This window comes from Caretta caretta, chromosome 11 (genome assembly GCF_965140235.1).
Source record: "Caretta caretta isolate rCarCar2 chromosome 11, rCarCar1.hap1, whole genome shotgun sequence".
In the NCBI taxonomy this organism is placed as follows: domain Eukaryota; kingdom Metazoa; phylum Chordata; order Testudines; family Cheloniidae; genus Caretta; species Caretta caretta.
This window is the reverse complement of record NC_134216.1, coordinates 63,725,171-63,747,534: the sequence shown is the minus strand read 5'-3', so window position 1 is coordinate 63,747,534 and position 22,364 is coordinate 63,725,171. Positions and strand designations below refer to the sequence as shown.

The 22,364-nt window shown below is 41.0% G+C and overlaps 1 protein-coding gene across 1 annotated transcript in view; it reads right to left on the bottom strand.

Annotated features, from left to right (window-relative positions):
* Nucleotides 1–5,162: 5,162 nt before the first annotated feature.
* The window catches only part of CREB1 (cAMP responsive element binding protein 1), a 46,649-nt gene continuing 29,447 nt past the window's right edge, over nt 5,163–22,364 (bottom strand). Inside the window, exons 5-8 of the mRNA XM_048869481.2 lie at nt 18,506–18,648; nt 16,796–16,978; nt 15,351–15,501; nt 5,163–11,834 (exon numbers count right to left, since the gene is read on the bottom strand). Of these exons, the coding sequence (XP_048725438.1) occupies nt 11,690–11,834; nt 15,351–15,501; nt 16,796–16,978; nt 18,506–18,648 (622 nt within the window). The 3' untranslated portion in view covers nt 5,163–11,689. The remainder of the gene's footprint in view (nt 11,835–15,350; nt 15,502–16,795; nt 16,979–18,505; nt 18,649–22,364) is intronic.

The following is a 22,364-nucleotide window of genomic DNA, read 5'->3' as shown; positions in this document are numbered from 1 at the left end:
TCTAACCCTGCCCCGCACAGTCTAAATAGTGCAGTCAATCTTTCAAGTCCCAGCAGTCTATCCTGTACAGCTCCAACGTCTCTCACCATGCCTACAACCGCCCCCATAGTACAGCTCCAGCATCTCTCACCACGCTCCGGGTCTCAGGTACCGCTCTGTGGTCGCTCACCCCGTCTAGCTGGGGTGCTTCTCTGTGCTTCCGGTTTCATTCTCAGGTCTAAGTCTAGCTCTTGACCAGAGACATCAGCTGTCTCACTCCTTCATCATTCCTCAGCCTTCAGCTCTCTGGCTCAGGGAGCCAACAGGCATCTTCCTCTGCCACTTTCAGCCCTCTCTGGCCTGGGGAAGTTTGTAGGTGACCCAGACTGCCTTTCTGCCTTTTGCTTTCACCAGCCTGATCTGGCTCCGCTGCTCAACCAGGGAACGCTGACCACTCTCTCCTTCGGAGGCATCCCTGCCCATGTAGCTCTCAGCCCAGCTCTGCACTTCTTCTGAACTCCGTCTCAGGAGTCTGAGTTCTGAACTCTCCTTCAGGGCATCCATCCCTGAGCATCCTGCACTCTCGGTTCTGGACTCTGTCAGTGCCCCTAGGCAGGAAAGTTGGGTCTGAATTCATGGAAGGGACCAGCTACCCTGTTACAGAGAACAACCATAGTTTATCAGACAGCCAGTCTGAGATCCAGCGCATACATTGCTCGTCTTAGGAAATATCTCCCTAGCTTATCTCAGTTCTTCTTACACAGAAGATGGTAACTAATTTAACAGCCAGCAGCAGTCCAAGGAAATAATTGACTGAATTTGAGGTGTTTTCTTAATAGACCAGAGGCTCTCAAACTGCATTGCACCACAACTCCATTCTGACAACAAAAATTACTACACGACCCCAGGACAGGGGACTGAGCCTGACCCTGGCCGCCCTGGGCAGGGCGGGAGCCTAAACCAAAGCCCAGGGCTTCAGCCCTGGATGGGGGGGCCTGTGACCTGAGCACCGATGCACAGGGCTGAAGCCAAAGCCTGAGCCCTGCAGCCCAGGGCTGATGCCCTTGGGCTTTGGCCCCAGGCGGTGGGGCTCAGACTTGGGCCCCAGCAAGTCTATCGCCAGCCTTGGCGACCCCATTAAAACAGGGTCATGACCTACTTTGGGGTTGTGACCCGCAGTTTGAGAACTACTGTAATAGATGATTGCCCACCCATTAGCAGTACAGGGTAAGCCGGCTGTAGGAATCCACAGAGAATCTGGTGGCTTTGTTAGGACCAGTGGCTGGAACGTGTGTGCGTGAAGTATACATGCATTTCTGCTGAAAACCACCCGCATGAAATCAGCACCTACTTTCTTAACACATGTGCTCCTTGGGTGTGTTCAGAGTCACAGCTGCTGGCTTTAGTTACAACCCCCCCCCCCCTAGTTTTACTCTTTAGGCAAGACGTGGTGGTGGATTCCATTCACATCAGCCACACGCTTACTGCGCTCTGCTGGGTTACTCCTGGGAATGCCCTTTTGAGGCAACAGGCTTACGGGGGCGGGGCGTGTGTGTGTGATTGATGACAATTTGTCCTACACAACTGTTATTTCTGATTGTGAGGTGCAGGAAAGCAACCTGCTTTTCAGATTTCCAACTTGAACTTAACAAAAGGATTTTTTTCCCCACTGTAAGCCCAACATATTTGATAGGGACATCATTAAGAAATGACAATAAGGGAACCTAACAATGCCACTTGTACAGAATGGCTGGTAAGAATAAAACTGCTTTTTACAGTTTGGATGGACCCTGGCAACCATGTATCCAGAGGAGCTGAATGCCAGTTTCATCCATTAAGGGGACCCGCTTTTGCTTTCAAATTAAGTTGTACAGGTGAGCTAGCAAATAGCAAAAGAGAACACAGGTGCCATACAAGTCTCCTGATAGAAGAGTTAATGGTATTTTGGCCCCATCCAGACCTGTGAGAAAACTGGTAGACAAAAATAAAATGCAGAGAAAAAGAATCAGTTGAAATAAAAAAGTGTTTAAAAAAGTAACAAAAGTGAAAGATTCAAGTTAATGCAGAGTAAAGAATGTGTAAAAGAAAAAGGCAATTCAATCAATTTAGCAGTTAACACTTTAAAGTGTCATGAGCATAGCAGATGGTTAAAAAAACAAGAGACATAAACAGTTAATTCTATTTAAAGAGCTATCATGTTTAGAAATTAAAAACAAGTGAAAAGAAAGAAAAAGACTCCCCCAAATATTTAGCCAATAGAGCCAAAGGAACTAAAGGGAAAGTGGATGAGTATGGTTTTGATTTTCATTACATACAAAAATATTAAGCCCTGTGAGGGCTCTGAGAAGGGACCTCAGGATTCAACACATCCTGTGTGAGATTAAGAAAATCTGGAATCTAGGACAATTGACTGATTCCATTCTGTAATCTGAACATTGGTATTAGATTATTAATAGATCCCAATTATTCATTTTAGCAATATCGTTTACTATGTGTTTTGTAAAGTAATCAGATTCCATTGACAAATTTTATGTTGCTGCTTTCCCCCCTAGCACTGCAGAAGTCAATATGAATGTCTTTTGGGTACATCAGTCTGTGCACGAGCATTGTAATAGAATGGATGACAGCAGGAACATACAGTTACATAATCCCAGGTGAACACATCTTTGATTTCTCCTTTGTGTTAAGTGTTTAGGGCACACACTTGGATTTCAGGATGAAATCTGACTCATTTTACTTGTGCAAGACTCCCACGTGTGTCACTGTAGGAGTCTGATTGAAGTCAACGGGAGTTTTACGTAAGTATGTGTTTGCACGGGGACTCTTACTGTAACACTCCCATTGATGGGGTAATGAATTTTAAAAAGACAAATAAATATTCCATTAGGAAATTCCTGGTCAGTTAAAACCATAGGATCCAGGCCAGGGAGGTGGTCAGGATATTCACTAAAAGAAGAGGAGTACTTGTGGCACCTTAGAGACTAACCAATTTATTTGAGCATAAGCTTTCGTGGGCTAAAACCCACTTCATCAGATGCATCGTGGGTTGTGCAGTCCACCACCAATGACCCATTCCTTTTTCTGTTTGCAAAACCTGGCTCTGTCTCTGGTGTCAACTCTAAACTCACTTATGTCCTTCCTGCATCTCACTAAACTGATCGCAAAGGTAGAGTCCTTAGCTACAACAATTCTGTCTTCTGGATGCATAGAGAGACAAGGTGGGTGAGGTAATCTCTTTTATTGGACCACCTTCTGTTGGTGAGAGGGACCTGAAGAACAGCTGTGTGTGGCTCACAAGTTTGCCCTCTCACCAACAGAAGGTGGTCCAATAAAAGAGATTACCTCACCCACCTTGTCTCTCTATGCATCCGGAAGACAGAATTGTTGTAGCTAAGGACTCTACCTTTGCGATCAGTTTAGTGAGATGCAGGAAGGACATAAGTGAGTTTAGAGTTGACACCAGAGACAGAGCCAGGTTTTGCAAACAGAAAAAGGAATGGGTCATTGGTGGTGGACTGCACAACCCACGATGCATCTGATGAAGTGGGTTTTAGCTCACGAAAGCTTATGCTCAAGTAAATTGGTTAGTCTCTAAGGTGCCACAAGTACTCCTTTTCTTTTTGCGAATACAGACTAACACGGCTGTTACTCTGAAAGAGGATATTGACTAGGATTCATTGCTATGAAGCCTTGGGGCCGTTACTGAAATCTTGCAGCGTGTAACATTTAATAAAGGAGTGAACTTGTTTACAATATCATTAACACTAAGAAGATGCTTAAAAATATTTACACCATAAGGACCAAATTCTATTCTCTGCTACATCCAGGCAGCTGTTTTCAATAAGGTGGTGTGGCTAAAACTGAGGGCAGAATTTGGCCTTAACATAGGGAAAAAACTGCATCTTGTGCAAGTATTTTTCGGTCAGGACAAAAGACCCATTCTACTCAGGAAAGCAACCGCAAAGACATGTGACATGGATACAATTTTAATATTTTTGCCAGCAAAAACTATGTAACTGTAATAGCATTTCTGCAGCGTGCTAAACAAAGTTACCCTCATGTGGCCTCGCAGTTCCCACCACTACCTTTATATGGTATAGTGTTAACTGACTTCCTTCACAATGAAATTCGAGCCAAGTTTTACTTCAGTACTCATGAGAGGGTAAGCCCTGGTGTCACCCTCTCCTAGATGGGATGGTGGATTTTCAAAAGAAAAATGTTCCATTAAGAAATTAGGTGGTCACTGAAAACCAGCCATAGAAAGGGGATGGAGGACTTCACTGCACTCCAGTGACCTTAATGGAGAGGCATCTGCTTACGGCAGTGCTGGATTTGGTCCACTGGCTTTTACCCCCACTGTTTGACCTGATTTGTAGATTACAACCCAGTCACGATCTTTGCATGATCCCAGTGCCTCCCTGCATTTTGACCTGCCACACATCATTACTTTGCAGTATTTTAGCCATGATGGTCCCAGGATATTAGAGACACAAGATGGGTGAGGTCATATCTTTTATTGGACCAACCTCTGTGTATGAAGTAGACAAGCTTTTGAGCTTACACAGAGCTCTTCTTCAGCTTGAAAGCTCGTCTCTCTCACCAACAGAAGCTAGTCCAATAAAAGATATGACCTCATCCACCTTGTCTCTCTATTACTACTTTGGATAGTGCTAGATTAAAACAATAGTATAGGTTTTACAACGGGATGTTCAATACACTGAAAGGCAACACATTTAAACCCGATAAAAGGAAATACCTTTTCCACACAACACACAATTATTCCACAAAACTCCCTGCCACCATGACGGTAGGTTTCAAAAAAAGGATTAGACCCTTAGAAAGAGAGAAAATAGCAGAGGATTAAAAATAAATCAAAAGGTCCCGTTGTTTTTTTTTTTTTTGGAAGGAATATAAAACCTTGTACTTCAGGATAGAAACCAATCTCTAATTAACTTAAACTAATGAATTAAGCTAGGAAGAAACTTTCCCTACGGGCAGGTTATCCCATAACAGCCTACAGCAGGATTTCTTGTATCTCCCTCTGAAACAGCTACTGTGAGATAGAGGATACAGGATTAGACAGACCATTATTCTGATCAAATATGGCTAACTTCTTACCTAACTGCTTTGTAGCTGCTTCCCCCAACACAGTCTAAATGGAACCCACTCCACAAAAAAGAGACTTTGTAGAGTTTTTAAAAGCATGTTTATGTGACTGCACATCAATGTTTGTGTAAAAAGGGATTTATGACAGTTTATACCACAAAGGTTACAGTAAGAAAAAGCACTTCTTTATGACAATAATTCACAAATTCACAAGGATCACTTTAATATACAAAGCAATTACTACCATTCTGAAACACAAAGCAGCTAATATGTACATAGTGTTAATAAAACGCATTATAACTCAGTACAATTTTTTTTTTAAACACAGATAAAGCACAAAAAGATTAAGTAAAAAAAAAATTAAAGCAGGGATGTTTCTAGAATGTAGGGAATTGTAATAGGAACTTATTTCCCGCATCAAGGTTTCTTTGTTTAGTAATTTAACTCCCACAGAAATGCTGGAGTTAAGTCTGAAATACCCTGTTTTGTGCTGATAGTTTTGGGTAAAGGATCAGACATGGGGTGAGGTGAGCTTTACCCTCTCCATCTTAAATTAAAAAATAATAACCATAGTTAATAATAATCCTTGCTCTAGAAACCTCCCTGAAAAACATTGTTCTAAAAACATTTCAAATTATAAATCTGGCCTAGAAATGATTTATTTTTGACATGAACAACTGATATGTGGACAAATCTGTGGGGGGTGTTTGGGAGCAGTTGCTAGTTACCACCTCACTCTGCCCCTTCCCTTCCTCACCACAGAAAGTCCATACAAGCAGTAGAGTGATAAATTTCATACAAATTTGCAGTTCTATAATTTTATTTCTTTTTTAAATATAAATAATTTCATTACACACACAAAATGGAGTGGCACCTGGATAAGATATAATTTGGGCAGAGCACCCTGCTGTCACCGATTCTTAACCGTAACCATTTGCAGATGGCCAATGGGCACAAGGCCCTTTTCTGGTTGGTTACCCCACTGCATGTTATCCCAGCTTTCCCCTTACTTCACAGAAATGCTGCCATAGGCTGAGACTCAAGGAACTGATTTCAATACCAGTATGCTTCCAAGTCACAAGTACAGCAAACGGTCAGCTTACGTTAAACGTGCTAACCTTGGATCATTAGCCTCCCTTCCCTCACCCTCTTCCCTGCCCAATGTATGTCTCCTGAGGACAGTAAACTTTCCCTATTTCTTGCTGGTGAGAATGAGATCTAAAATTACCATCTTATATCGTGAGCCAAAAAGTGCAGCTGGGACCTGCGCTTGCAGTACCAGAATGTAGACAGGTCAAGGTCTTTAACTTGTGGCTAGGCAAATTTGCCTGTTCAATTCTCTTCACAGGCTATGATTTAAATACACTTACAAAAAACATTGCAAGCTGAAAAACCTGAAATACAAATCCTTTTTACAAATTGAATCTGGTCCCTCTTCCCTAAAGATACAGAAATATTGAAGCTACATCCATTAACAGAGCTGAACCTACCCTGAGCAAATGCCAGCTGGACCCTGTTTGTATATTGGTTTGAATCCTCCCAACCTAGCTCAGCTTTATGATACATTCAGGTCCCTCTCGGATCAGTATCTTTTATAACTAGCAAATTCAGAAGATCAAGGAAACCAGTCCTTAGTTACAGTCCACACAAACCGTGAATGTACAGGACATTTGAAAAGCTTACATTACAAGGATTCAGGGTATAGCTAAGTCATTAATTCCCCACATTGCCACTGCAAAAGAGAGTTAGCTGTGCTTTTTTTTTTTTTTTAAAGCTGAACGGGCGAGTTATCATTAGATGCACCTCCATTTCCTGGTGCCTAGAATCCATAAATCTTTTTGCATTTGTTTTCTTGGTATGCAGCTCCGGAAATGTGCAACTAGATCTCAAACTGGGGACAGGGGACTAACGTGACTGAAAAGGTTTCAGTTTTCCTTCCAAATTAATTCCCCTTTCTCACTTGAGTTCTTTGAACTAGTTCTGTTTTGTCTAAAAATAATTTAACATTCATCCCGTATGTGTTCCTAAGTGACACAATGGGATCCCTTACATTAGACCCGGGTATCTAGCCTTTTGGTACTGCCAGTTCAGATCCCCTGCCATTTTGAAGTAGCACCCGCTGAAAGTCACGTGCTAACAGGCTTCATGCTGAAAGCTCTTCATGAAAGAGTCAACAGATTTGTGGAGAGGAGTGAGAATCACAAACAGGTAGTAGGTCTGTAATAATCATGTCAGGGAGCTTCTCAAGCAAAGCGAATATCCAATTGCTCTAAGCTTTTTTTCTTTTTGTAAAAGTGCACATTTTATCAAACATTTACAAAGCATATCACGTAACAAAAATAAATATACAACCTTTCCTTTAGGTCATTGGCGAATGTTATGTCACGAACTCTGTTCTCAGGGCAAAAAATGGCAATACAAACAGGATCTCAGAAACGCAGAGAAACCTTCCTATAACTGCCACAGGTTTGTGACCACTGATAATGAACTAACTTTAAAGTGTAGACTTGTTCTTGCTTTAACTTGCAAAAAGCACTGGCTATCTGTTTTAAAAATAAGCAGAGACCAGTTTTAATTAACAGATGACTGCCTGCAGCTGCTGTCTACTGGAAGCCCAGATTAAAAAACGGTAGTACAAATTTAGATCAGAAATGTTATGTATAGGGTGATTTGTCCTTGTTAAATTAACCTTTATTTTTTCCTGAGTCTTTGTATGGTTCCAAACACCCCACCACCTTTCTGGTCAACATTTAGTACCAGACAAGCCAGTAGGTCTGAGACACAAAGACAAACCATAGAACAACCAAAAGCCTACAGATGACTTCGTCCTGAAGAGCATGACTGGCTGGAATTGTGCTTTCAGATACTAGCAATGCTGCTGGCAACTATCCAAATCTGGTGAAATCATTGGTCAAATAAAAATGCATAGCCCCTACACCATGAGAAAAAAAAAAGTCTTACCAGTGGTTTCTTAGTAAAACCCCTTCCAATTATTTTTGCCTTTGTTTTATAGCTGCCAAAGAGACAAAGCACAAAAGTGAATAATTTGGGGGGGTGGGGGGGGAGAGTTTTTAAACAATTGTTTACATTATTTCAAAATATCCATCTAAGAAAAACACAATAGCTTTGAAGGATGAAATAAAATCCTTTAAAATGGGTAACTGAACAACAGCACACACAAAAAAAATCAATAATAAGCGCCTGAATAATGTAGCCCAAACCTACTGAAAATGTAAGCGTGTGCACACACTCACACACACACAAAAGTAAAAATTGTTTGACCTCAGTATACTATAATACTCAGCATTCCTGACTTAAAAGCTCTCAGAGCTGTAGATTATATACTGTGTGTGTGTATATATATATATATATATATGTACATATTATACATATGTATTTTTTCCAAGAATATCTAAATTAAGAGAGCACCTCTGACAATATCTTAACTGCCTGCTTGGTGCCTTTGTTCTGAAAAATAATGACATTACAAAAATTATATTTGAAATCAATTCTTATTTATTATGAACGTAATGGATCTAGCCCTTTCTAACCCTCTCTTCAGTTAAAACCAGGCTATTAACGCTTGAAAACTCACAACCGTGAGATCTAAAACAAGCCTCCCATTTAGTTTCAGCAGAATTTCTGTTCTACAGCAAAATGGCCCTAAGTTATAAAAGCTGACTACCCCCAACACCTTGCTATTTGTTACTGGATTCCTGTATTGTCTTTTTCTTTCCCTTTTTGGCCAATGTGAATACTAAAGCATAAACTGGTAAAATCAGCCAGCCCTGTACTTGGTCTAATATGATAATTTTTATTCTTGACTTGTTTCATTTCCATTAAAGAAATCCAAGTCCCCAAATCCTCAATGCTGCGCACAAAAATAAAGATTCTTTTTGATCTTTGGGTAGTTTAGAAGGCTCAATTTTTGTGTGTGCGACCTTAATGCTGATGTTAACCCTGAAGAGCCTATCCACAGGACATGTACAGCACGGACATTAGCAATGGGAGCTTTCCCACACTGCCCAGTGAATGATTCCACTTTGTCCTGGAAGGAGCACCTCTGGGGCTAACAGTTCAGTCTCCACAGCCTATTCAGTTCTTGGTCTCTCTCTGCTGAGAGACTATTAACAAAGGTGCTAATTAGTGCCAATTATCTAAAAGGAACAGATCTGAGATCATCAACTAATTTCATGCAGGTTCACCACAAAACCCAAGTTTTTGCAAATGGATGGTTCTGTAGTGAGAAAAACCTTGCTTCATGTAGAGTATTTACAGCTTTTTTAATTCTCAGAGCTGGAGTTATTACATATAATTGTTTAAATGAGGCAATCAGTAGTCCACTCCTGCAGTATCATCAGGAATTCTGCTTCTAGCACTAATTCTGAGAAAATACCATGCATTTATAGTAAGCTATTTGTCTAGAGTGGGGGGCACAAATTCACTCCAATATATGTATTCTCCATCTTTAAGAATCTGCAAATTTTAATAAAAGCACATTTGAGAATTTGGGGGCTTTCTTTAAGTTTGCATCACTAAACTCATACAGTGACCTCTAAATTTTAAAAAAATAAAATACAAAAGGAAAATCACTCCTCTATTGCAGATAAAAATAGGCCATGTATAAAAACTATTTGACAATCTTAGATTTGAAAACTTATCCTTTCACAATCCTGATACTCATGTTCCAGTTTTGTTTAATTTGACATACAAACAAAACTTGACCTTAAGTTATCTCTGACCCAAGATGAAACAATAATGCTCTTTCTTAAACCTCTTGGAAACCGAATGCCCTTTCAAATAAGAAAGCCAGAACTTTTAATACTGCTTACAGCTGTTTGAGTCAATTGCTTACCGTCCTCTCAGTGTCTTTTATTATAATGCCATCTTGGCTCTTTCACCATTTAAAAGGATCTTAAATTGAAATTTTACCTTAAACAGACTGAGTGAACAGGAGAAAATATTAGCTAATACTTAGATAGCCTAGGTATTAGTACAGACCATAGTCTTGTGTGTATGTCTATATACACAAAGCTTGAAATAATAACCAGGACCTGAGATCCAGAGCAAACTTATTTCATCAAATGACCAAGTTAAAACATCACAGTCTGGCTTTAAAGGGCCAATACACAAACTAACATGATTCTTTTTGACACACAATGGAAATCCTAATGTTGAGTACAGAGTTCACTGTTTTTAACATGATACATCTACTGTTTCTTGCCATATATTTCTGGGAAAAATAGCTATGCCCTCAGTGCATACTCAAGGGCCTGATCCTGCAAATGTTTGACACATGTGAGTAACTTTACTCAATAAGTAAAGTATCTGCTGGATCTGGCCCTTTACATTAAAACCATCCACTGAATAAATTATGTACATTTATGGTTAGGATGGGCAGGTTCATAGTCAGTATTTCCCCCAAACACAGTTCTCACCCTAAAAGTCTGCTAAAAGTGGATTCAGTAGGGAATATTTAGTCACATTTGTAGTCCTCATATTTGAAGTTGTCTTACAAAGACGAATTTTAAGTATAGAGGGAGGCCTAAGGGTTTGAAAAAGAATGTAGGAAACCAGTGTTCAACATAAAAGTAATGCAGATAACCTACTTGTTTGAGTACAGCTGAGACATTCAGAGGAATTCCATGTTCATCAGTGAATTTATACATGGAGTTGGTGATATAGTTGTCTTGGATAAAAACAGGTAGGGCTTTAAGCATTACTCTTGTTTACTATGTAACTGTCTTCTAAACAAAAGCTGTTCTATGTTACCTTTGTATACTTTGAGTTCATTTCCCATCCAATATCAAGATATTTCACTCAGTTGGTAATTTCTTTTAGTGTATTCAAAATATTGAACACACAGACACACATACATACACCTACCGCAAGAAGCAACAACTGACAAATAATGGAGCTAGTTTCAATTAAATGGTTTCTGAGGTATGGAGAAGCTTTTATCAATCTAGAAGGCGGAGAGATTACAGATGACGCACCAAAAAGCCTTCTGGGCTAGTTTAATAATTTTCTCTCCATACTAAGAATCTGTATATGGAGCTCCCTTCGTTTGGCATGCCACTCAGCCATATATTTGTATTGTTTATAATGAATATGTATCAATTTGGCAACCATTGCTTCTTCATCGCACCATACCTACTTTTATATATATGTGGTCCACAAAGTACTTCAGGCCAAGAGGATGAGGGTGATTCTGTCCCTAAGGCAATCAAAAGAGGTCAGCACAAACTCTTGAAATCATACAAAAGAACCTCCTCCCCCACAAGTCTTCACAAATGAACATTATTACTCCTTGAAAATGATGGGGGGCATGAGAAAGAAGTATTTTTTTCTTCTTCTTCTTCTTCTTCACGCTCAGGATAGTTGTGATGAAAATAATCTCTTAGGAGGAGAAGTGGAGGCAAGTGTTTGAACATTCACAGTTTAATGCAAAGCACAGACTAATTAAATTCTGTAGTTGCTTTCAGGCAGTTTCGCGCATAGAAAAAAAAGAAATGTTTAGAAAATAAAAAGTTTACTTTGTCTTTCTGGTTGTGGGTAAAACCAGTCTCTATCCCACCTTGACAAGTGAAAATGGGATCCAAAATTAATCTGATTTGTGGCAGTAAAGGTCCTTAAGTGCTTTCAGCTCCTCAATCAGTGTCTTGTTTTGGTTTTCAAGCACAGCCACTCGGTTTTCTAGACATTTCACATATTCCTTCTTCTTCCTGCGACACTCACGTGCTGCTTCCCTGTAAAGCAAAAAACGCCATTCAAACCCAGAACATTTGAGACCATGAGCTGCTTTTGAGCTTGATTGTTCAGGTCAAACTGCCAAAACAATATCAGTGTTTTCAGAACCTGGCTGTAGAATTAGAGGTATTTGTAAATCAGGAAGAAATTAAGTATATAATGATTTACATCTCAAATCACGAACATATCAAAATCACAAGGATCACTCCAATATATAAGTAGCAGCAAATAAACACCAACAAAATTCTGCCTGGTTTAGAACGTGACTCTGAACAGTATCGTAACTATGGCGGCCTTTGTGTTGAGTGCTACAATTTCACTGGGTTCTATAATAAGGGTTAAGATGAGTAAAAAACCTGTATAAGAGCAATGTTCATCTTTCTAGTAAACCCATCCATTTGCTATGGCACAACTGAATAATGACAGCAGTGATAAAAAAACGTTTAGCTTTGTTTACCCGATGCAACAGAAGCTATACTTAAGGCACTCGTGTATTTGTCCTCTACCTGTACCAAACCTTGCTAACAATGCCCTCATTTTACTGACACTGTTCATATCACTGCACTTAATATTACAAAAAGAAAAGGAGTATTTGTGGCACCTTAGAGACTAACCAATTTATTTGAGCATGAGCTTTCGTGAGCTACAGCTCACTTCATCGGATGCATACCGTGGAAACTGCAGAAGACATTATATACACACAGAGACCATGAAACAATACTTCCTCCCACCCCACTGTCCTGCTGGTAATAGCTTATCTAAAGTGATCATCAAGTTGGGCCATTTCCAGCACAAATCCAGGTTTTCTCACCCTCTGCCCCCCCCCCCCCCCCACACACACAAATTCACTCTCCTGCTGGTAATAGCCCATCCAAAGTGACCACTCTCTTCACAATGTGTATGATAATCAAGGTGGGCATTTCCTGCATAAATCCAGGTTCCCTGGCCCAACCTGATGATCACTTTAGATAAGCTATTACCAGCAGGACAGTGGGGTGGGAGGAGGTATTGTTTCATGGTCTCTGTGTGTATATAATGTCTTCTGCAGTTTCCACGGTATGCATCCGATGAAGTGAGCTGTAGCTCACGAAAGCTTATGCTCAAATAAATTGGTTAGTCTCTAAGGTGCCACAAGTACTCCTTTTTTTTTTGCGAATACAGACTAACACGGCCGTTACTCTGAAACTTAATATTACAGCATTTCAATCTTAGCAACCACATGGACACAATACACTCATCTTACCAGTGTCTATTGTATCAATAATACAGGGACCAAAAAGTGATGAAGTAAGCTTCAATATAGTAAGCCACAGGGCTGCTTTGTAAAAACTGGTGCTGAAGCCCCCTAACTCAGATGCCAGCCCTCTAAGTGCAGTGCTGGTACCAGAACGCTAAGAGCATCAAGGAAAAATACCTCAACAGTGCCAAACTAAGTGCATCCTGAAGCAATAACAAAGAGGCAAAAACTTTACGAGGCACTAAATTATCAGCACCAAAGTGTAGAGGAAAAACAGGTGTCAAAATGCTACAATACTGCACTGAAGCAACCAGAGGCAAGAACCTCAAAAATGAATGTTTACCAGACCTGACTGGAAGGCTGGATAAAAGATCTGTAAAGGATACCTAGATAGGGGGCACTGGGATCTGGTAAAAAGCTGTAGCAACCAGGACATTTGGAAGGCAATATTTACATGAAACAAGGAGTGGGTGTGACAGCCAGTTTCTGCCCTGGGTGTACTCCCTCTTTGAAGGGGAGTTCTGGGGTCATCCACCAGCTGGGGGATCTCCAACAGCATGACCGTGATGATCTGGATCACTCTGCACAAGGCCTGGATCTCATGGTGATCCCTTGAGAGGGTGGAGTTGGGGGCATGATCCCTATTTTTGTAATGCCTTTCATTCAAAAGATCTCACACCACCCCTGTTGGGTGCATAAATAAGATCATGACTGTTTTACAGATAAGGAAACTGAGGACCAGAAGGGTTAAAACTCATCACCAAAGGTCACAAAGGGCTTGATTCGTTTCCCATTAAAATCAATGGAAAGACCCCACTGACATAAATGAATGATGGGACAGGCCTAAAGTCACAGGGTGGCAAAGCCAGGAAAAGAACCCAAATCCCCTGCTCTATCCACATGTCATCTGGAAGCTGCATAAGACTTCTGTGTAACTGACATAAAGTCAATTCATGACTGTGACTCAGGACCTCTTTATGCCAACTAGCAGAGCCCTATGGTTTCTCAAATAGAAGAGGCTCTAGAAGGTAAACAGTTACACCAACTATTTACGAATATCTGAAACCTGTCCTGAAAGAGGAGACGGGACCTTTTGGGTAAAGACCTTTTGAAAAGGTGAATTCTGCAGTTCAGCACTAGTTATTTCTTCATTCATACTACTCAAACAGTGCACAACACTCTGTTCATGTGATGACCTCTCACAGTGTATCCCTGGCTTACCAATAAACAGAAGATACACTCACCGAGGTAACACAGTTGGCTTTTTGGAACAACAAGTCAGTCAATCAGACCCTTCACAACCCCCAGGATTTCTTTCCCATCACAGATGACAGAAAACATTGCCATTTTCTTTCTTTCCATTTTCTTTACTGTTTAATGCAGAGGTGTCAAATACATGGCCTGTTCTGCAGCTCAGATAGGTCACAGAGGGCCCAAATGGGAGGAGCTGAAGGGGGAGCTCAAGCTTGTTGGGGCGGAATCAGATAAACCTCTTTCTCCTTTTCCCACTCCCAGCCAGCCACTTTCACCTCCACAACATCTGTACTTGAGCAGGCTCTTTCCCAGCCTCTCTCTGACCCCACGCTCCTTGTTGCCCTCCTTCCCCACAGTGTAATAGGCTTGGGGGAGTGGCTGTTTCTCTCCCGCCTCATCAGTTCCTGCTTCTCCAAACATCCCTACCTCATAGCGTAGAGTTCCTTTTTCTCTCTCCCCCACCCTATCTGCTGCCACTGCTGAGACATGAGACTCCAGGCTCAGAGGAGCACCTGCTTCTCTATCCCTCCCCTTGGCTCCTGCTGCCTCCAGAGAATAGAACCCACGGGGCAAGTGCCCAAAGGGAATGGGTGAGATGAGAGAGAGAATTCACCGAAGTGGGAGGTGAGCACGGGGACTAGTGATCAGCAGAATGCACAGAAGGCTAAGTTAAAGAACAGAGGAAAGGAGATTGCATAAATGTATTTACTTAACAGATGCTAGTTGAAAGGGTAACTCAGCCCTTGCAGAATGAACTGACAGCCAAGTCTTATGGCTTCATAACCACAATATACTGAGTTACCAGATGTTGTTTGTCTTAGTTGGCATCTTTAAAGAAGATTGACCTTCTTCAGATAGTGTTTCATAAAAGGGATGAGAAAGGCCAGGAATCTATTTGCATAAACAATTACACACCCACTCTTCTCGAGACCTGTTAGAAATGTGATGTGTATATTGCACGAGTTTAACACTTAATACTCTAATTCTATGCACAACTAAAGCAAAATCAGCACTACACACATACCTGTTCTTCATTAGACGCACTTCTCTCTTCCGTGCAGCTTCCTCTGCTGGCTGGGTGGGAAGTGCTGGGGAGGAGGCCATGACCACGCCAGGTGCAATGGTGCTGGTGGGTGCTGTGCGAATCTGGTAGGTCTGCACGTCTCCTGAGGCAGCTGAAAGGGAAGTATAGTGTTAGGTTACACAGCACTGTGAGAATCCACTGTTAAAATACTGTGTGAATAACACCTAGTCACCAATCTAAGCATAACCAGATAAAATGAGGTGATGACTCTAGGCTACAATACAGGAGGGATTAGCATTATACGGGTTATCAATGGTAGTTCATTCCTAGTTTAGTATATTTATGGTTGCATCCATTCTTGCTGAAGAGGGCTTAGCTTGTGTCTGATAACTAGATTTATCTGCAGCTGCTGGTCCTACTGCACATTTATCTTCCACTGGATTTCTGACAGTTCTATTTTGTGAACAGGCTAAGCAACCATAAGTCTAGCAAGGTAAGCAGGAAATAGCTTTTAGGATCTTCCTAGGCAAACTGTACTTTTCAAGTGAACTCCAAATGACTAACTGCAGATGCGAACTGGTATCTGGGGGTTTTGTGCAGAAACGTAGGATGTGTATCCACGGCAGGCATGTGTGCAATTTAGACACTAACCTTTGAAACACAGCCCATAGCACAATGCTATTTCTTTATGATCAGCTTTTATTTACTTGGGAGTCTATTGCATTTTCACTATTACTTGAAGAAATGGCTTTTTAAAAAAATATACAAGACAGAAGATCAACAAGACATATTTTCCTCATACATATTATTAATCTTAATGCACTAATATTCATCAAGGCTTGAAAGTCTCTCCCTCGAATGACTTGAACAGAGTCAGAGCAAAATCAGAAGCATCCTTTTTTAACAATGTCTGTTTTGTAATGCCAGGAAGAGCATTAAAAAGGAACAGTGATTTCTAACGGGAGAGGGCAGTTAATTACTAGTAAAGGAAAATTCCCCTACGGAAAGAAAAGATTTTGAACAGATCTCTGCCCAAAGAACAGGAAAACATTCCTAAAACTTTACTTCTAATTTATCATCATTGCAGATAACCACTTGACAGAAATTAGGAACTCTCAAGAAATTTGTGTCACAGGTTTTGGGGAACAGATAGCAAACATTCTTTTGAAAGAGCTGAAGGAAATAACGGTATGGACAAAGCAAAAGTTAACTAGCTTTCAGGAACCGAAATAGAAGCATTTTCTATATCCAAAAATATCTTAAGTTTGTTCCGAGTGAGAGAAAATGTGACATATAGTTTTGTCTTGAATTTATTTTATCTGTTTTAGAATTTGATCTGTGCCAAAACTGTTAATTGCTTTTTCTGACATATTTGAGGGAATTATTTTGGCAAGTTAAATTCCCCTGGGACTAAACATAAAATGATGGATTATGACGTTTCGTACCCTGTACAACAACTTGGTTACTCGGTACAAGAATCTGTTGTCCATCAGTGGTCTGAGCATATTGTAAAATGGTGGTGCCAGGCTGGGTTGCAGCTGCGTTCGTCATGGTCAACGTCTGGAGGCCCTGTACTCCATCTGTGCCATTGTTAGCCAGCTGTATTGCTCCTCCTTGGGTGATAGCAACTGAAAACAAGTACATTTGATACAATAGTTAAAAGATTAATTTATTCAATATCCTACATGGTTATTTACCATTTACAGCCCAGTTACAGAAGAACAGTTTGAAACATCTGAGTTAAATCCCTCGCATAACTACATACCTTAACATCAGATAGGTCACTATAACTGTATTTTAGAAGTGGTCATTCTTCAGCAGTGACCTATCATTTCATTCAGTACCATAAGGTTGCCACCTTTCTGACAAACAAAAATATAGACCAAGTTTTGCCTCTCCTATCAATCACATCCCTGCGATGAGCTATATCCCTCCCAATGTAGAGCCAAGAATTGTAGTATTTACTGAGTTGATGATTTTCTTGTTGGCTACCTGCTCTTTTCTCTTTTTTTCCTTCTGCTCCTTCCTCTAATTCCTCTCCTACACGCTTTTCTCTTCCACTTTCACCTTGCTGTGTCCATTTTGTTCTCCAGTGTCTTTTCCTGTTCTCAATGGTAGCAGATGACAGAACGAGGAGTAATGGTCTCAAGTTGCAGTGGGGGAGGTTTAGATTGGATATTAGGAAAAACTTTTTCACTAAGAGGGTGGTGAAACACTGGAATGCGTTAGCTAGGGAGGTGGTAGAATCTCCTTCCTTAGAGGTTTTTAAGGTCAGGCTTGACAAAGCCCTGGCTGGGATGATTTAACTGGGAATTGGTCCTGCTTCGAGCAGGGGGTTGGACTAGATGACCTTCTGGGGTCCCTTCCAACCCTGATATTCTATGATTCTATGATTCCTGCTTGAATCTCCTTCTCCACTACCTCTCCATCCCCTTCCCATGCATTGTTTCCACACACACATATCCAGCCTCTCATTCCGTCTAATAATTTTGTTTCCTCTTCCCTTTCACTTCCTCAATCCAATAATTTCCATGCCAGTATTCAGGCTGCAGTGGGAGCACATCTTACACAGATCCCCTCATTCAGCGCCTCTAGAGTATTTCTCTGCTTTTCCACATCTATATCAGGATGTATCAGACAGAGCAGATATTGGCAGGAACAGTATTTGTACATCGATGGTAGAAGTGGAGTGTCAGCAACATCAATCTCTAAAAAAAATCAAGAGGCAGGACTGGGGAACAGACCATGGAGCAACTATAGCACAATGCTTTTAAAAGGACACTTATAAGAGGAATAAGTCATTTGATAGGTCTTCTCTTCCCCTTCTTGTACACTTAACAGGAGTTCATCTGTTTGTTTTAGCTGATGGAAAGTAGAACATGTACCATACTAACAGCAACCAACAGGGCTTGGGAATGTAAATTATACATTTTACACACCCACAGCTGGAATGTACTTAAAAGTCACAGACCCTAGTATATAGAGAGAGTCATGGAACAGGATTAATAAGGCTTCTGACATTGCATAAGGGTCAGATTAAACTAGTGTTATATTGGCTTCTTTTACCCCAGCCCAAACAGTCATGCAAGTAGAATTTAACAGTTCTCTTTCTTCCTGTCCAACTACCACAACCAATAATAAACGTAACTACATACTGTACTGCCCACTGCTGGTTTGGTAGATTGGAGTTGGCACTGTTACAGTGGTGATGGCAGGTGCTGATGTCTCCTCTTCGGACTTTTCTTCTTCAATCCTTGGCACTCCTGGGGCGTCTGAGGATAAGTCATTCAAAATTTTTCTGGCAAAGACAGTGTGTTGTAAAAATTTTAACAAAAAGTGAAAGTAAAATCAATTCTACTGGCTACTTGGTGCTGTGGAAAAGTGTAGCAAATAGGGAAATAAAATACATGGGATGGGAAGAAAAGTTAAAGCACACTTTAAAACGATTTTAGGTAACTGTTTTAAAAATGCCATCAGAAAAGGGTGCTGTGGAATCAATCTAGAATAGCCTGTGTGTTTCTGCATACTTGGATCTAGAACTCACATTTTCCCTTTTTCGTCAAAAACTTCTTTATCTTTTATATACTTTTTACAAGTTTTCTGCTTTCAGTCACAGAAAGATGTGAAAAAAGAAAGCAAGAGCATTTAAAGCACCAAACCCCCTCATTGCCCCCACCCACACTCAGAGGAGTGTACCTGCTGCAGAGGCCACCAAGGCCTAAACTTCACCCAGGGACTTAAGTTTCAAAAACTTGGCAGAAATTATTGTGAAGTGCAACCAGCACATGACCTACCATCTGTTCAGGAGACAAAGCTGGGCATTTTAATGAAAGTCACACAATTAAATCCACAGATTAGGTAACTGTTCTGCTTGAGAAAGCTTTGGGACTTGCAATAGTAAAGGGGGGAAGGAGCAATTTGGGTTTAATTACTGAGTTGGCTTAATTATTTAAAGCCAAAATGGACAAAACATAACATACTGTAGAACCTCAGTGTTACGGCCACCAGACTTATGAACTGACTGGGCAACCTCACACCTCATTTGGAACCGGAGGTTTGCCATCAGGCAGCAGCAGAGACAATCAATCAATCAAATAAAGCAAATATAGCACAGTACTGTGTTAAACGTAAACTACTAAAAAAATTAAGAGAAAGTTTAAAAAGAGATTTGACAAGGTAAGGAAATTGTTTCTGTGCTTGTTTCATTTGAATTAAGATGGTTAAAAGCATTTTTCTTCTTCATAGTTAAATTTCAAAGCCGTATTAAGTCAATGTCAGTTGTAAAAGTTTGAAAGAACAACCATAACGTTCTGTTCAGAGTCACAAACGTTTCAGAGTTACGAACAACCTCCATTCCCGAGACGCTCGTAACTCTGAGGTTCTACTGTAATCATAAAGGCCATGGATCTCACTGACTATGACTAGAACTGACTGGGATAGCTGCTCAACAAAACAGCTGCCCAAAATGCTTGGGTCTACCACCTGCCCGCTGTGATGCAATCTGACTGATAACTCTCTCTACCAAGAATACGGAGGAGTGGCAAACTCTCTTTTATTGACTGCACGCTCCATCGTATGCAACTGCAAAAGGCTTCATTAGGCAGCAAGGCAAATTGGGATTTTCTTTTGTTTTTGTATGAAGCATCTATTAGTTCTGATGTGGTTTGCACCCCTAGTTCTCATCCAAAAACATTTGAAGAACCCAGGCCCAGACTACACTGAATTTTCCTGCCTGGCTTTGGTAGCCAAACCTATATTGCTGTATTCCAAGGAGGCTAGTCAATTACCAAACAATTTGAGACGAAGACAGAGATAGAAACAGGGCTTTGTTGTTGTTATTAATTAGACTTTGTTAGTACCTAGGAACCCCAATTGAGGATCAGCTCCCCATTTTGCTAGCCGCTGCACAGACAAGTAACAAAGACAACAGTCATCTCCCTGGAGAGCTTACAATGTAGGAATCAGACAGGTGATGAGACAGAAAAGATGAGACAGGTGGACAAAACAGACAAAACAGATGGGGGGTTGTGGGGATGAGGTAATAATAAAACTAAACAGCAGTTATCAGAAAAGCAGAAATTACAGCTCACCACTTTCCTAACCAATGCCGGATGGGCATGGTAGGTGCTGTGGCAGAGGTAAAGTGTTAAGGAGGAATTTCAAAGATGATAAGGTGGTGGCTTTACGAATTTAGATGGGGACTTTCTCACAGGCACATGAGGTGGCGTGGAAAAAGTGCAAGATATCTGAGGAAAAAATGGACAAGCAAGGTGAAGGTGTGGTCATCAAGGAGTTGGTTATGGCTCCCTGATTCTGTGGGCTGATCTCTACCAGCCCTGTCCCTGATGTAAATTACAGCAGCCTGGGTTATGCTGGTTGAGAACTGGCTGTACTCTGGTCCTTTCTGTCCCAACATGACCCTTCCGCTGGGGTGGGGAGGCTGGCTGGCATAGGAGCCAGGTACACCAGGTTTATACCAGTTGAGTTGCCCCCTGCCTAAATGGCACATAGAAGCTGACTTGAGGGGAACAGAATCTGGCCCTAAGTGACTTCATCAAGGCTAGAGACGCAGTCAGTGTTAAATCTGAGATGAGAATGCATGAGTCCCTTGTTCTCAGTGCTCTGCCTTGTTCACTAAACTCTGTTGCCTCATTTCGTTCAACTGCCTTTTCCTTGTGGTCAGAGGTCATACTGGGTGCTCAACAGAGGAGAAAGCTCAGCTGCAGACAGCTGACTAGGAGGAAGTCTGTGGCAGATTTAACACCAGTAGCCCCTGCCCTCCACAGCTACAAACATACCTGGGGCACTCACAAAATGTAGAAGCCTGCCGTCATGGCTTTAATGGACCCCCAAAGACCCTGAATGGCTATAGAAGGGGACATAGAATAACCTGTGCACGCTAGGAAAAATGAATAACAAGTTTTCAAGCCAGGTGACTGGCTTATATTTTCAAGCCAATTTTCAAAAAAAGGGCTAGAAATGTATAGCTGGATTTTCAGAAGTACTGAGCACCCACAAATCACTTTGACATTGAGGGGAGCTGTGACTGCTTATTAAAACTGCATAGTTAGTACGTTTTAAAACAAAAGGTGAGATTCTCATTTTAAGGCCCCCCCAAATCAGAGTTAGTGTGAAGTATGATTATGGGTCCCAAGGCCAATTCTGATCCAAATAAGTGATTCCAGTACAGTCTCCATATCTGCTACTGACATTGTCCCTGCACATTTTCTGAGGATGTGGGGCTCATTCTAGACCTTCACATGCCAAAGTAAGGATAAGTGTCAGTTTCAGCACACCAAAAAGCATTGCTGAATGGAATTACATATAATCAATTGCTCCACGGTACTGAATTTTAAAAAGTAATTCATTTACTCAAATACAGAAGAAAATTCAACCCTGCCAGAATGAGCTGTTCTTTGTAACGTTCATGGGCATTTACTAAAGGAAGGAAGACATGAATGTCTGATTTAAAGAAAAATACCAGTTGTTCTGCTGCATAAGTGCTTACATGGAAGTTACAGATGCCGAAGGCTAGCTCTAACTCACACCCACGGCGTTCCTGATTTCGAGCATTTTGAAGAGAATAATACATGTAAACTAGCTTGACTAGGCCACTTCTCTCTCTGCTGGGCACCTACAGCCTGTTTGGTTATTAACTAGTTTTCCCCAAGAAGCATGGCAAATTCTGAAATACCACCTACAGCAGTTTTAATGAGCCACACAATGTCATGTTTCCACTGAAAGTCTCAGGTGAAGGAAAGAATTAAATCTGACTGTTGCTAGTGTTTCAACATTAACAATAAACAGAAAGGTTGATTTTACAGAGACTACAGAATATACAGCAGCAACCTGCCTGCACATTTCAGTGGCGCTCCAAGAATTAAATATCCGTTTAAGCGACTTCTAAGGCTCCTCTCACAGTTGTATCTAAATGCTACACATAAAGAGTTATTTAGCATTCAGCTTATTCTCAATTGATTTTCTTTCCTATCTCTCCATAACGGCAGATATTTT